We start from the raw sequence: 16872 nt of genomic DNA, 5'->3' as shown, positions 1-16872 counted from the left end.
TGGCGAAACTTTTAGAGACCGAGTGCCCAAACTGCAAGCCAAAACCCACTGATTTATGGCAAAGAGCCAACAAGGCAACTTGTACAGTGAGCAGGCGTGGGCAGCAGAGGGCAGGCGGGGGCAGGAGAGAGCAGGTGGGGCAGCAGAGAGCAGGCGGAGGCAGGAGTAAGCAGGCGGGGCAGGAGAAAGCAGGAGGGGGCAGGAGAAAGCAGGCGGGGCAGGAGAAAGCAGGCGGGGCAGGAGAAAGCAGGCGGGGGCAGGAGAAAGCAGGCGGGGCAGGAGAAAGCAGGCGGGGCAGGAGAAAGCAGGCGGGGCAGGAGAAAGCAGGCGGGGCAGGAGAAAGCAGGCGGGGCAGGAGAAAGCAGGCGGGGCAGGAGAAAGCAGGCGGGGCAGGAGAAAGCAGGCGGGGCAGGAGAAAGCAGGTGGGGCAGCAGAGAGCAGGCGGAGGCAGGAGTAAGCAGGCGGGGCAGGAGAAAGCAGGAGAAAGCAGGCGGGGCAGGAGAAAGCAGGCGGGGCAGGAGAAAGCAGGCGGGGCAGCAGAGAGCAGGCGGGGCAGCAGAGAGCAGGCGGAGCAGCAGAGAGCAGGCGGGGCAGCAGAGAGCAGGCGGGGCAGCAGAGAGCAGGCGGGGCAGCAGAGAGCAGGCGGGGCAGGAGAAAGAAGGCGGGGCAGGAGAAAGAAGGCGGGGGCAGGAGAAAGAAGGCGGGGGCAGGAGAAAGAAGGCGGGTGCAGGAGAAAGAAGGCGGGTGCAGGAGAAAGAAGGCGGGGCAGGAGAAAGAAGGCGGGGCAGGAGAAAGAAGGCGGGGCAGGAGAAAGAAGGCGGGGCAGGAGAAAGCAGGCGGGGCAGCAGAGAGCAGGCGGGGCAGCAGAGAGCAGGCGGGGCAGCAGAGAGCAGGCGGGGCAGCAGAGAGCAGGCGGGGCAGCAGAGAGCAGGCAGGGCAGGAGAAAGAAGGCGGGGCAGGAGAAAGAAGGCGGGGCAGGAGAAAGAAGGCGGGGCAGGAGAAAGAAGGCGGGGGCAGGAGAAAGAAGGCAGGGCAGGAGAAAGAAGGCGGGGGCAGGAGAGCAGGTGGAGGCAGCAGAGAGCAGGCGGGGGCAGGAGAAAGCAGGATCTCTTGTATCTGCTGGAGCTGATAAAGGTTAATGAAATTCACAATAAGGTTGTAGTATCAGGCATTGCACCATGTGCCTACAGATACACATGTATAGAGTATTCCAGAAGGTGAGCTGTGACATCTATTGTAAATGGCAGACCCTGCACTATCTGCTTTATATAGAGGTGTTATCAGCGGATGTACAGGATGGGGGAGAAGGTGAGCTGTGATATCACCTATTGTGAATGGTGGATCCTGTGTTATCTACTGTATATAGAGGTGTTATCAGTCATTGTACAGGAGGAGGAAGTGAGCTGTGACATCACTTATTGTGAATGGTGGATCCTGTGTTATCTACTGTATATAGAGGTGTCATCAGTCATTGTACAGGAGGAGGTGAGCTGTGACATCACTTAATGTGAATGGTGGATCCTGTGTTATCTACTGTATATAGAGGTGTCATCAGTCATTGTACAGGAGGAGGAGGTGAGCTGTGACATCACCTATTGTGAATGATGGATTCTGTGTGATCTACTGAGGTGTTATCAGTCATAGGAGGAGGTGAGCTGTGATATCACTTATTGTGAATGGTGGATCCTGTTATCTACTGTATATAGAGGTGTTATCAGTCATTGTACAGGAGGAGTAGGTGAGCTGTGACATCACCTATTGTGAATGATGGATCCTGTGTGATCTACTGAGGTGTTATCAGTCATAGGAGGAGGTGAGCTGTGATATCACTTATTGTGAATGGTGGATCCTGTTATCTACTGTATATAGAGGTGTTATCAGTCATTGTACAGGAGGAGGAGGTGAGCTGTGACATCACCTATTGTGAATGATGGATCCTGTGTGATCTACTGAGGTGTTATCAGTCATAGGAGGAGGTGAGCTGTGATATCACTTATTGTGAATGGTGGATCCTGTTATCTACTGTATATAGAGGTGTTATCAGTCATTGTACAAGAGGAGGAGGTGAGCTGGGATATCTTTAATTTTGATTTGTGTGTTATCTACATATAGTTGGTCCGTGTCATTGTAATCCTGCCTGTGATGATTGCAGAGAAGTGACCTCTATATAACACAAGTAGCAGCTTACATTGCGGCTCACAGTAAAAATACCTATGATATAAAAGCAGGGGTTTTCTAGTTTTGGAAAACCCCTGTCCCCCGGCTGCAGTTACTCACCGTCTCTGTGTCCAGAGCTGAGTCTTCTTCACTGCTACTCCCGATGTCAGTTATTGTCTGCAGCGCTGTCGTCACATCAGCGCTGCAGCCAATTAATGATCTGAAACTGGAGAATCCCTTGGATTATACAGATAATTTTCTAATGATTTTCTTGATGCTCTTAGTAACAATTCTCAGGCGAAGCAGTGTCTATATGCGCTACGGGGAAACATAAAGCATTTTCGTCTATTAACCCTTAGTTCCCGAGGAACAAGAGTCTCTTTCTACAAATACTACAGTACTGTATTCGGTTTCTGGATGGCCACCTTGCCTGGAAACTTGGCTTAAGACGACATGGTGACAGGGATGTGAGTAAACAGTGTCAACTGGAATAATTTTTTTTCAGAGGGAGACAACAGGAATCTGTCGCCCCGCTTTATTCATTTGGATGGAGAGAATTTTCAGAGGATTAAGCCTAGTTAAAGCTGCCCTCTGGACAAGACGTGTTTCCTCGCAGAGCTGGACAGGCTCAGGAAACAAACAGATGTGACTATGGTCCCTGGCGTTTGGCAAGAACGCTCATTGTCAGTAAGAAAAATATAAGCCCGGACAGGGGGATCAGCTGCGCCGCGGTGGAGCAGCCCTGCAAGTGTCAAAATAGCAGCCGCGGACTGGCAGCGGGAGGTAGAAGGGTTACTGGAGCCAGTGCCATGCGATGTCCCACCAAAGAGCCAAGAATCTGCCCAATAATTACTGAATCCAGCCCAGCGGAGGCGCAGAGCATCGCACCCACCCAGGAAAAGCACCGAGAAGATCCAGAATTAGCCGCAGAACGCGAGAAAAACTATTCTGGCTCTTCTATATAAAAAAAATAAATTTAGGAGAAATTAAGAACCTCAGGGTGAAAGTAGTTAAAGTAACAAGGCACAAAGAAATGAGAGATGCAAATCCCCTGCTAAATTAAATAAAAAAGAACACTAAAAAAACAAGAAAGGCAATAATGAAAAACCTAAACGTAACAATTTTACCCTAGAAATACGCTGTCACGCAATTTTTTTTAATTTTTTTTTAAGCAATTTTGTCCCAAAGAAAGAAAAAAATATATAAAAACATCAGATTTCTTTCCCCCAAGGATTTTTCAGTACAAGATATTGTATTTTAGTGAGAGTTTTATTATTTGATTTCTGTATTCGTCCCAGAATCATATGATTTATGGCGCCAAAAGTGCAACAAAAAATACACAGGACTATGAAAGAAAAATGCAAAAAAAAAAAAAAAAAAAAAATTATGGCAAACCTAGTACATAATGCAACTTTGAAAAGAAAAAGACAGAACACAAGTAAAACCGCCACAAAAAACCCAGCTGTATGTATTTTGTTTAATCATTTCCTGCTATCTTCCAAGCATCATCTGACTGCAGGGAAAAAAAACAAACAAAAACAAAAAAAACATCCCACTAAAAATGCTGTGCTTTAATTGTGGTGTTTGTGTTGGCACCAAAAATGGCAGGGGCACCAAATTCCTTGGGACACTTTTGGTAATAACTGGACTGATGTATGGGTGCAAACCAAGCCATAAGGTCTCCAGGCACTGAGCCATAAGGTCTCCAGGCACTGAGCCATAAAGTCTCCAGGCACTGAGCTATAAGGTCTCCAGGCACTGAGCCATAAGGTCTCCAGGCACTGAGCCATAAGGTCTCCAGGCACTGAGCCATAAGATCTCCAGGCACTGAGCTATAAGGTCTCCAGGCACTGAGCCATAAGGTCTCCAGGCACTGAGCCATAAGGTCTCCAGGCACTGAGCTATAAGGTCTCCAGGCACTGAGCCATAAGGTCTCCAGGCACTGAGCCATAAGGTCTCCAGGCACTGAGCCATAAGGTCTCCAGGCACTGAGCCATAAGGTCTCCAGGCACTGAGCCATAAGGTCTCCAGGCACTGAGCTATAAGGTCTCCAGGCACTGAGCCATAAGGTCTCCAGGCACTGAGCTATGAGGTCTCCAGGCACTGAGCCATAAGGTCTCCAGGCACTGAGCCATAAGGTCTCCAGGCACTGAGCCATAAGGTCTCCAGGCACTGAGCCATAAGGTCTCCAGGCACTGAGCCATAAGGTCTCCAGGCACTGAGCCATAAGGTCTCCAGGCACTGAGCCATAAGGTCTCCAGGCACTGAGCCATAAGGTCTCCAGGCACTGAGCTATAAGGTCTCCAGGCACTGAGCCATAAGGTCTCCAGGCACTGAGCTATGAGGTCTCCAGGCACTGAGCCATAAGATCTCCAGGCACTGAGCCATAAGGTCTCCAGGCACTGAGCTATAAGGTCTCCAGGCACTGAGCCATAAGGTCTCCAGGCACTGAGCCATAAAGTCTCCAGGCACTGAGCTATAAGGTCTCCAGGCACTGAGCCATAAGGTCTCCAGGCACTGAGCCATAAGGTCTCCAGGCACTGAGCCATAAGGTCTCCAGGCACTGAGCCATAAGATCTCCAGGCACTGAGCTATAAGGTCTCCAGGCACTGAGCTATAAGGTCTCCAGGCACTGAGCCATAAGGTCTCCAGGCACTGAGCCATAAGGTCTCCAGGCACTGAGCTATAAGGTCTCCAGGCACTGAGCCATAAGGTCTCCAGGCACTGAGCCATAAGGTCTCCAGGCACTGAGCCATAAGGTCTCCAGGCACTGAGCCATAAGGTCTCCAGGCACTGAGCCATAAGGTCTCCAGGCACTGAGCTATAAGGTCTCCAGGCACTGAGCCATAAGGTCTCCAGTCACTGAGCTATGAGGTCTCCAGGCACTGAGCTATAAGGTCTCCAGGCACTGAGCCATAAGGTCTCCAGGCACTGAGCCATAAGTTCTCCAGGCACTGAGCCATAAAGTCTCCAGGCACTGAGCCATAAGGTCTCCAGGCACTGAGCCATAAGGTCTCCAGGCAATGAGCCATTAGGTCTCCAGGCACTGAGCCATTAGGTCTCCAGGCACTGACCCATTTGCTACCCTAGACCACCAGGTGTATTGACATTAGATACTGGAGGGGCACATGACCCGAGAAGTCTTTTTCAATAGCTCCTATTGAAAAACACAGTGCATGGGAACCTAGGGCATGTGCAATACCATGGGCAGTGCTTTTTAATAAAGGATGCAGATGGTCACGCTCCACCAACCGCAGCGCTAGGACGGGATTGCTGTCCCTACTAAAGATTTGCAGAACCCTGGTTAAAGATCCACATGGTACTTCATGGCAGTTGGACCAGGGCAGTGCAAAACTGGATGCCGGAATTTGGATGCTAGGAAGTTTGCACTCCCCTTGCTTGGCTGCCAAGGAATACGGACATAGATCCTGCAAATTTTTTTTGTACAAAACTTTATTTACAAGGGAAGACAATAGCGCCGAAATGCCAATAACACTGTTGTTATAATGCTTATAATCCCTTTAATCTGTCTTTGCTCGGATAAGACCATTTGAGGTGATGACGACTTCTGGGACCCCTAGGAACTTGAGAATAAAGGCGCCATAGCACTGAAGCAGAGATAAATAACCTTTACCGTTTTTTTCAGCACAGCAGCGCGCCCTGGACACTACACTGTGCAGCCGACCGCATTCATTCCAATAGACCCGTGCCGAAACGGGTGGCCGAAAACGCCACTGTGAGGAGGAAAAACTGGGAAGATTGGTATGTTCTCAGAGGTGGGCATACCCTAGCGATATTACAATTCTTATTCTCTGACATGGGACTACCCCTTGCACAGCAGTGCGCTGACCACTCTTCGGGGCAGCTGCCCCCATTCATTCACGGTGCCGTATAGGGTGGCCACGAATGCTACACCATGGAGGAAGAACTGGGAAGAGCAGCGATGGCGATAACCACTTGTTGGAAAATTGATTAACTTTTCATTAGACCAAGAATAACTTTCATTTTCAGGACCCATATCTCACCTAGAACTGATCTTTTGCAGTTGGACGGATGAGGAATTCCGCTCTGCTACATGTGCGTGTTCCATGTGGCGCGTGTTCCATGTGGCGCGTGTAGTGGTGCCGTGCCCTCCCAGAACACCTATCTGCCTGCATCGCTCTGCGTTTTGGCCTGCTATACTTCTACAATGCTCCGCTTCTCCAGAGACCCCCGGACGGTTAGCGTTGAGCAGAACGTCCCGATCTCTCGGCATTGGCGGCTTGCTGTCCTTACAAAGGATAATGCATTGTTTTCTTCTCCCCTCTAATTAGTTATTTAAACATATGTTCAGCATTTAACTCTAAATGTTTGCTTTTTCCCCAAGCTCGCAGACAGCTGTCCAAGACGCGAATGCCAGAAACATTAAAATATCAACATCTGCTGAATTATGTAAATTTACTGGAATATAATTGAGCGCAAGTTGGGATTGATCAAATCCAAATTCTGAATTGAAACATCAGGCCAACACCCCGGCCGAGTGCGGCGATAGAATAGGATGCGCAGCTCGGTGTGGATCAGGAGGTACGGTATATACCAGGACTTGTAGACGAGGCACTTCTGGAACTTGCATTTTCCTTCCCATTTTGGGGGGATGCGACCTTTATAATCCACCAGCTAAATACATGGGGCGCCAGGAGTGAGCAGTTGTAGTAGAGCAAAGATTTTCTAGGTTTGATGCAGTCAGATATTTCCCCTCTCACAGCACGATCTCATAAACACAGCAATCTGCAGCTGCATCCCCCTCCTCTTCTAGAAAGGCTCCATGCAGCAACTGGAATATGGCTCCTATCCTCGTCTCTAATCCGAGGTAGAAACTAATATTCACTGTCATCTAAACAAATGTTGCGTAAATTAACAGCACAAGCAAATTAACTCCTCCCGGTGCTTCCTGAACTCATCATTCACTGCCTGAAACAAGACAGACTGCCATCTCCCTGAGGGATCAGATTACAACGGTCTATTAAAGCCTATGAAGATGAAAGAAAGGATGGGAGAGGGGGAAGGAGAGTTAAAAATAAAGGTAGAGACCCACAGACCTATGCTATTGCTTTTTAGTAAATGTTTATCTCACCTCTGAGCTGGATTCACATCTACACTGCTCAGTACTACTATATAATATCTCCAAACAGCTGCTGCTTCGTGCTACATTGAGACAGGAGAGCAGGAATCCCCCCTGACTGTGTGTGAAGTGTTTGGGAGACACCGTAGCAGCTAGTCTCTCCCTACTAGCTCAGAGACAGCTCAAAATAGAGCCCAGTGTATGACAAAAAAAAAACATGTGAATGGACACTGTACAATGGCAATGTTCTACTGTAATGGTCTGCTCCAACCAAGGTAGACTGCCAGATCATTGAGAGATCAGATTTCAACCTCATATTGAAGTTTACAGAGAGGGTGGAAGACCCTAGCCCATGCTGCTGCTTTGTAGCAAGTGTTTATTTCACCTCAGTGCTGTATTCACAGTTACACTGCTCACTACTGCTTTATATAATATCCTCCAAGCTGCTGCTTTGTAGCAAGTGTTTATTTTACTCCAGTGCTGTATTCACAGTTACACTGCTCACTACTGCTCTATAACATGCTCCAAGCTGCTGCTTTGTAGCAATTGTTTATTTCACTCCAGTGCTGTATTCACAGTTGCACTGCTCAGTACTGCTGTATAATGTCCTCCAAGCTGCTGCTTCTGAACATGTGTAACATTGAAACAGGAGGAGAGCAGGAATCGCTAGTATCTGTGCCTGCGGTATATGGAAAAATTATGGCTAGGCTACACCCACAAACTCAGAGACTACACTGAGGGGAATTAGACTCTTACCAACAGGTTTCCCCAGACATCACAGTTGACCTTTGACAGTCTCCGCAGGAGAACACCAATTATCTTATTGTCAGGGGTCCCGTCTAAGACATATCCTAACCGTCCAAGCGAGAAGGACCCCACTAATACAGTATTTTTAAAGTGTCCTTGATTGGGGGTTCTAAATAGTGAAACATGTTAACCTATTAAAAATATTCAAATCTATACAGAAACGACTAGAAATGTATCCAGAAAAAATAATTTCACAAAATAAATCCCAAATATTACATACAAAAAAAAAATACTCCGGAAACAAAGGTGAAGCAGAACGTGCGCTCCCTTAATTGCCTGCGGACTCCCCGCATCCCTAATAGGACATCCACTTAACCAACAATCTAATGTTCAGTTTTCTTATCCCAATATATTAACAGCTGCTCAAAAAATGTCGTAATTAATGGTTTAATTTATTTTTGGCAAAGTGGAAGCGGTGACAAATAGTTATGTATCTACAGCAAATTAGGACTCTTTCCCAAACAGCAGATGACAGGAGAGATGAAAAAAAAAATCAAATTGTCTCTTTAGGAATGAAAATTACAGCAAAAGTATATTCAGATGCCAATGTTTTCTGTAAAAGAAAAACCTATGGAGGAGTACGGGGGGCTTACTGCACCTCTATGTCTCCTAAAATTGGGGTTAGGGTCCATCCAAAGCAGTATTATGGTGGTATTAAGCTCCACACTAATAAGTACACCTGCCTCATCAGATCTGTATGCAGTTTGTATTGCGAAATCTGGTGACGTACCCATTTTTAAGCACACAGAGTAGTACCATGGGAGCTGCACCTACCGCCAACAGCAGCAACCTGAGCCAGCTCTGATCACGGCTTTTTAACCACTTAGATGCTGCCGACACAAATGTGGAGTGCAGATAGGTTACCATGTCTATCGGGGGTCCACCAACTGGACGCTACTGTGAACTCCAGCCCATAGGATGGCATTCTACAGAGGTACTGAGAGTTGTATATGTGAATCCAGCTCTGATCCCTCAATCAGCTGGCAGTCTGTTGATAAGATTTTAGCGGTTTTTTGAATTGGATGATCAGTTCACAAGGCAGGGAAGAGGAGAGGTTCCTCACACATGGAGAAAGAAGCAGATTTCTCTTTGATTGACTTGTACTATTGATTTATGCAAAGTTTGTTGAAACCATTGTCCAATATTCTTGATTATTGGGTCATCGTACTACACAAATTTCCAAACGACGGAGAATAAAACAGGATTATAAGTTTTGTAATAAGGTCGGAATCGTTTATCTTCTTTTGCTTTTGTAAAAATTTGACATCTGTGCTGAAAGTGTGGAATTAAAGGAATCCCGATGTCCATTAGTATTGGGTCTATCATGTAAAAAAACAAAAAAAAAAATTCTGCTTTTCAGCAATCAATGGATTTGCAATCGCTAAAATTCAATCGGAAAACATCAGACCTTGAACAGATAAGACGTCTTGATGAATGTCAAATATTTCTCGACATATTTTCTAATATGATTATGAACGAAAATATGGTCGATAGCCCGATCCTGCGCTCCCCTTGGCAAAGGTCAGAAAAGCGTCTCCAGTTTAACCATTTCTGTTTTTATGGCTGTAACTGGATACTGGGTCGCATTTACTTTATTAAAAAAGGGGCATTCTGGCATACAAATATTATTCTAATGTTATTCAAATCTGTGGGGGCTAAAAAGTAGCGGGAAAACTAATTCAAAAAAGGTTTTAAAATTATGAAAAAATAAATAAAATAAAACTGTAAATATACTATAAAAAAGCTGATATCACTCCCTTTTCCAAATGTAAAAATAAAATTAAACATAAACATATTTGCTGTCGCTACATTTGGAAAAAGCAATTAACCCGAAAATTAACCATTTTTTAGCTACGGTTATGAAAATATAACATTAATTAACCCGAAAATGTCCTATTATTCAGCCACGGCAACTGTTGGAGAAAAAAAAAAAAGTAATAAAAAGTCATCAAAACATCGTACGCACCCCGAAATGGTATCAATAAAACCTAAACTACATGATTACATTGGAAAAATCACAGCTTTAATTGCCTAACAAACAGGTAACCCCCTCCATGTGTTGTGGCTGTTGAACAGCCGCGAGACATGCAGCCTCGGGGACTTGATCATATTAGTCGAGCACGCTGAAGACCCTCGGTTTGCACCCGAGCATGCTCAGATAACACCTTATCCCAGCACGTTCGCTCATCACTAGTAATCAACTAAAAAGGTTAAAAATGCTGTACCGATTTCATATCTTTCTGACAGTCAAAACTCAGATTTTCAACTATAAAGCTCCCCCTGTTACAGTTCAAAACAGTTGGAATTAAAGAAGAACACTAAGGCCATGTCCAACCTGCTCTCTTGGCAGCAAAAAAGCTACTGACAAAAAGCTGATTTTTTGTATCTTGTTATAAAGGTTAGTACCCCCAACCACCCCAAAAAAAAAACTTGATGCGTCCTCCTTAGTTTTTTGCACCAAAAACGCAGCAAAACCCGATACCTGCATTTATCACAAGTACTCATTGCTTTCAATGGGTGAAAAAACGCTGAAAGAAGTGACGTGCTGCAGTTTGCAAAAACACAGCACTTTTCCAAATCAGTCAGGAACATCACCAATGTGGGCGCAGATTTCTAAGATCTCAGTTTTTGCTTCATTATAGCCTTACCTCCACCGACTCGCCCATTTTACTAAATGTTTGAAAAGACAATAACGTACGGTCTTTTTCCAGAACTTTACATTGTTCCGTTCATTTGTTATGCCTCCTAGAAAAGTATACAATAAATAGACAACTGGGTGTCCTTTATATATTTATTACACATACAGTGGGGAGAATTAGTATTTGATACACTGCCAGTTTTGCAAGATTTCCCACCGACAAAGAATGGAGAGGTCTGTAATATTTATTCATCTGTGAGAGACAGAATCTTAAAGCAAAATTTTGTAAATCACATTGTAGGATTTTTACATAATTACATTGGATTTTATTGCATGAATTAAGTATTTGATCACCGACCAACCAGCAAGAATTCTGGCTCTCACAGACCTGTTAGTTTCTTTCAGAAGCCTCCTACTCTGCACTCATTACCTGTACTAATTGCACCTGTCTGATCTCGTTATCTGTATAAAAGACACCTCTCCACACACTGAATCACACTCCAACCTCTCCACCATGGCCAAGACCAAAGAGCTGTCTCAGGACACCAAGGACAAAATTGTAGACCTGCACAAGGCTGGGATGGGCTACAGGACAATAGGTAAGCAGCATGGTGAGAAGGCAACAACTGCTGGCTCAATTTAAAAATAAATAAATAAATATATATATATATATATATATATATATATATATATATATATATATATATATATTATTTGAATTAAATTTTATAGCTTTATTCCGGAAAGATTAGCTGTGTTTATAAAAGAAATTTACAACCATGATACAAAGTTGAAACAAAACAATATGGTATATACAATTACATAAAATAAGAGGGATAACAAAAGAGAATTACTAAACCTGATGTCACAGAAATGGCTCAGAGCTTAGAGGAGGGGGGTATTTGTTAGGAAAATGCACAGAACCACAGCAAGCTGTACCTTCCAGGACTGGCAAATGACCAAACTCAGATTCTGCTTTTTCTTAGATCAAGGTTACGTCCACATACCTCCTCTTGATGAGCTCATATGAGGACCGGTTGCGGCATGTGCAAGACCCCTTTAGAACTTATGAGATTTCCAACTTATAGTATATTTCGCCCCTGGAGGTCCCAGGCGGTAGATATTGTCGTCATGTTTCTTATCGTCATTTTACCTGTCTATAGAGATGAAATATGGCCTGGATAATATTGATCCAATGGATGATACTAAGTTGTATGGGTTCTGCTGGCCTTCCGGTGATGTGAGTGAATAAGCTACATTTGTCCCTTCGCTACGACGGCAAAAATATATCTCCCATAAACATCGGATCGATGCAAACCTCAATATTCATCACTATCACTAACCACTGGGTCTAAAAGGTCAGGGAGCCATGCTTTGATCTGAGGAAGCGTATGCCTGGGAAGTGTACTTCCCTGCCTCTGTGAAAACAAATCTCAGTCTTGGTGTCTTTTTCTCAGAACAAATCTCCTGTAGTCATTACCTATTAACTGCAGGAGCCACCTACTTCAATGGAGGTTGAAGTGTCAGCTCTCTCACTTCTGCAGTTATAATTACTTTATCTTTTACCCAGCTATAATTAATCCCATATGTTTAATGTGAGGGTGATACGTCCCCTCTCCGGAGAGGTGTTATGGATTTTAGTTTTTCTCTATGACATGGGACATACATAAGAGCACAAGTTACAGGGGAAAACAGCTTGTTACAGTGATACATGTCTCTGCCAGAATTGATCCAGGTCTGATAAGACCCTTTAGCTCTACTATGCCAGGCGATCATGTATCGCCAATACTGCTATTCACGACACTGTTCTTGACTAGCGCTAAATAGCCGGCAAAAAGTGATGGCAGAAGATGTAATGAACCGCTTCAATCTTTACCTTAGGGTCTTGTCTGTGTCTGACATAAATCTGCTCCTTCCAACTTGCAGGAGCTTTGATAAGACAGGAAAATAAGGCCATAACCAAACACCATACATGAGATTAAAGTTACAGTTCAAGTCTAAAAATTCTGCCTGCTTTCAGTCACCACTAGGGGGAGCACACTGTACGCAGATTTCTATAGCTACAATTGAAAGATAATTCAGTCTTCAGTAGGTTTTTTAGTTTCTAAAATTGTTAAAAAAAGGGAAAAATATCATACTAAAAAGGTAGCTAGACATGCTACTGATTCAACAAGATATAAGTAGGTCCATTTTTAACAACTCCCTATGATCTCTGTGGCACCTCACCTGCTGGCTGTTTTCACCGAACAGTTTTTCTTGTGTCCTCGATCCGAACGAGTATCTCGTAAAAGCTGAAAGGAGAAGTAAAAAAGTAGTGTGAGTACACTAAGAATAAAACGGCGGCATGCCTAATGTAGGGATGTGGATACAGGCCATTTGCTTTTGGAATGTGCGGAATGCTCATAATTACAGATTACAATGCGGATTTGTCACATTTTCCCATATCTCGGTTTCTCCACTCTCGCTTCCACCTCAGGATACCAAAAACCTATATAACCTCCCCAAAGTGGGCTTGGAGAATACATAAATAATATATAAATTTTCTATTAAATACATAGCAACTGCTCACAATCTCTGCTACTCAAAAAAAAATACTCCATAATAACAAAAATGTAAACATTCACCATTACGACTCCGAAAAATGAATATTTAAAGGGCTAGATAAACAGGTGAGAGTAAAGCTCTTCGACCTTACTGCTGTATGTAGCAAGGAACAGCAGGTCTTTAATGAGCGTTTCGCTGTGGAAAGCTTCATCAGAAGGCACAGTATTAAAAAAAAATTACAATACCTCCCTTGAGGAGCACTTTCAACCATCAATGTTGGGGTGTTATACTATGTCTTCGGAAGGCATAGTATGTGGGTTTTCTTCCTGCTTTTTAGTAACCGTCCCCTTAGGAAAACGCTTCAAGAAAACACCATTCTTCTCCCTGAAGAGTCTTTTTAGGTTTTTAGGAGACATCATTTTTTACACCCTGTATACAATAGTGAGTGGCTTGCTGCCTGAAGAACGGTCAAGGCAAGAAACATTCACCGCACATTCTTAATTTAGGTAATCTAAAGTTTGCATCGCCTGAATTAAGGGTGCGGTGAATTTTTCTTGCCTTGGTCAAGGGGGTCACGCACCCCGTTCCACCAGCACCTCGCAGAATGACCGAGTGCCCGTCAACTCCCCAATATCTGAAGAGCGGCCATGTCACTTCTTAAAATCCCTGCGCAGCTTTTGAAGACTGAAGTGTATGAAAGAAGCTAAACAAAACCCTGAACATATGCACAGCAAGCCAGTTTTACATTGCAGTGCATATATTCTTGGTTTTCAGAATTTTTTATGAGCTTTTTCAGGTGGGTTTTGGAGCGGAAGCACCTGAACAAGATGTTATGTGCACATACCCTAATAATAAAAAAAAAAAAAAGAATCAAGACACCTCCCACGAGGAGCAGTTTCATTCGTTAGTATTGGGTATCCATAACTAACATTTCTTGCCCTAACCTTACTCAGAAGTTACTCCACTACGATGCAAACCTATGGCCCTAATCCATCAATACTGCCATTTTGTATGAGAGTCTTGATGATGGGAATGCTGGTGTAAGGCTACTTTCACACTAGCGTTAACTGCATTACGTTTCAAAACGTCTTTTTTCAGAAAAAACGCATCCAGCAAAACTTTTTGCTGGATGCGTTTTTTTCCCATAGACTTGTATTGGCGACGTATGGCGACGGATTGGCATACGTCGTGTACGTTTTACGACGGATGCGTCGAAATTTGGCGACACGTCGTCTCAAAAAAACGTAGATTGTAACGTTTTTTGTCTCCGCCTAAAAAACGTGTCGCGACGCATCCTGCGGCATACGTCGTTGGCTGCAATGGAAGCCTATGAGCGACGGATGCGTCGGGACACGTCGTACGACGCAATGCAGCGCTGCAATACGTTTTTTTTACACTGAGCATGCTCAGAAGAAGTATTTTGTTGCCAATTGGTCAGACACCCCCAAATCTATATAAACCTGGCCTGGGCCTTGAACCCCACATATGCCAGCAAGACACAGAGAAGCAAAGAAGCCTGCCAGCAAGAGCCAGCCTGCCACAAGACCCCAGCCAAGCACAAGACCCCAGCCAGCCTGTCACAAGACTGCAGCCAGCCTGCCACAAGACTCCAGCCATCCTGCCACAAGACTCCAGACATCCTGCTACAAGACTCCAGCCACCATAGCCAGTGTGAGTATTGCAATTTTAGTGTGCATCTGTGTGCCTGTGCATTTCTGTGTGTATGAGGTACTACTGACTACAGCAAGAGCTTAAAACCTGAAGAGAACCTGAGGCCTGCCATCGTCCTGCACCAGCCAGTGCCATGCTAGAGTCCAGATCCACCATGATGCCAGCCACTGTGAAGACCTGCTGCTTCAGCCAAAGGATTGTCAGCCTTTTGTATGTGTGTGTGTGTATGCGTCTTCTGATTGGTTTCACCTTTCTGCCTTTGTTGTACATATGTGTATTTGCATAAAGCTATGTGCGTGCATGTGTATGTGTGCATTTTTGGACGGCTGTGTGCTTTTGTACCATGTGCCTGCACCATATTATGCCTTTGCCAATTTTATGCCTGTTCATGTGGGAGGGTATGTGTCCATGTGCAGGATTGCATCAGGATGTGGTCAGGATTTTCCATCAGTATTTGTACGCCAAAACCAGGAGTGGGTGATAAAAGCAAAAGTGTGCCTGTTTTCGTATTATACTTTACCTAATTTTTACACTCCTGGTTTTGGCTTACAAATACTGATGGGAAATCCTGCCCAAATTCTGATGCGATCCTGAATGTGGACACATACCATGCATGTTTTTTGGGTACGTCTTGTTGATGGCATGTGCATTTGTCCATGCTGTATAATTGGTTATTTGCCTTTTTCTGATGTATTGACTGTATAGTGGTCTGTGCAGCATGTGGTTTAAATTTTTTTTTTTTTTTTTAAATCTGATGTGTTTTTTAAAAAAGTCTAGCGGTGTGCAGCTTGTGGTTTGAATGTGTGAGTGTGGGGTTTTTCTATTTAATAAAAGTGTTGAATTTTTTTTTATTACAGTTATAACCATTTGCAGTTGAAGTACTTGTATTTAAAATAAAGAGCATGTCAGCTCCTTGTGATTTTTAAAAAAAAAAGTGCAAAAAAAAAATTATAATAAAATGTTTATTAAAAAAATGTCCGTAGTATTATTTCATAAAGGTAAATTTAAAACTGGTGTATGTACCAATGGTTACACATGCAATACAGGGTTGGTTGAGGGCTCATTTTTTTTAATAAAGGTTAACCTGTAAAGTATTTTTTTTTTTTTTTGGGGGGGGGAGAGGTTATTTATTTTAAATAAAATGTGTCAAATATATTTTTTCATGGTGTTAACATTAAAAAATTTTGTTTTTTGGGACATGGAAATGAATGGTATAACGTGCAACTTTTTGGGGGGGTTTTGGTGTTCACCTGTATGAACATTTCTGACATCATTTTAGTAGGGTGTTTATCATTGAACATTACCTAGTTCAGGGGGTGGTCTAACTATAGATCCATTATACATATAACAGATAAACCAGGACCGCAGCCGCTGCCCACCAGGACACAGCCGCTGCCCACCAGGACCACAGCTAAAGAGCTAGAAGTAAGTTTTGAAGACCCCAATCTGCTACTTCAATGTGTCGAGCAGATTGCAAGTGTGTCTTTAACTTACAGAACCACCAGGACACAGCCGCTGCCCACCAGGACACAGCCGCTGCCCACCAGGACACAGCCACTGCCCACCAGGACACAGCCGCTGCCCACCAGGACCACAGCTAAAGAGCTAGAAGTAAGTTTTGAAGACCCCAATCTGCTACTTCAATGTGTCGAGCAGATTGCAAGTGTGTCTTTAACTTACAGAACCACCAGGACACAGCCGCTGCCCACCAGGACACAGCCGCTGCCCACCAGGACACAGCCACTGCCCACCAGGACACAGCCGCTGCCCACCAGGACCACAGCTAAAGAGCTAGAAGTAAGTTTTGAAGACCCCAATCTGCTACTTCAATGTGTCGAGCAGATTGCAAGTGTGTCTTTAACTTACAGAACCACCAGGACACAGCCGCTGCCCACCAGGACACAGCCGCTGCCCACCAGGACACAGCCACTGCCCACCAGGACACAGCCGCTGC

At 44.4% G+C, this 16872-nt stretch overlaps 1 protein-coding gene across 4 annotated transcripts in view; it reads right to left on the bottom strand.

Moving 5' to 3' along the window:
* Positions 1 to 16872, bottom strand: part of GPATCH2 (G-patch domain containing 2) — a 164306-nt gene that overhangs the window by 38195 nt on the left and 109239 nt on the right. For all 4 annotated transcript variants that reach the window (XM_077282256.1, XM_077282257.1, XM_077282258.1 and 1 more), the window contains exon 8: positions 12930 to 12994. In XM_077282256.1, the coding sequence (XP_077138371.1) occupies positions 12930 to 12994 (65 nt within the window). The remainder of the gene's footprint in view (positions 1 to 12929; positions 12995 to 16872) is intronic.

This window comes from Ranitomeya variabilis, chromosome 2, assembly GCF_051348905.1.
Source record: "Ranitomeya variabilis isolate aRanVar5 chromosome 2, aRanVar5.hap1, whole genome shotgun sequence".
Lineage (NCBI taxonomy): Eukaryota > Metazoa > Chordata > Amphibia > Anura > Dendrobatidae > Ranitomeya > Ranitomeya variabilis.
Note: the sequence above shows the minus strand (reverse complement) of the source record. Positions and strands in the feature narration are given on the sequence as shown.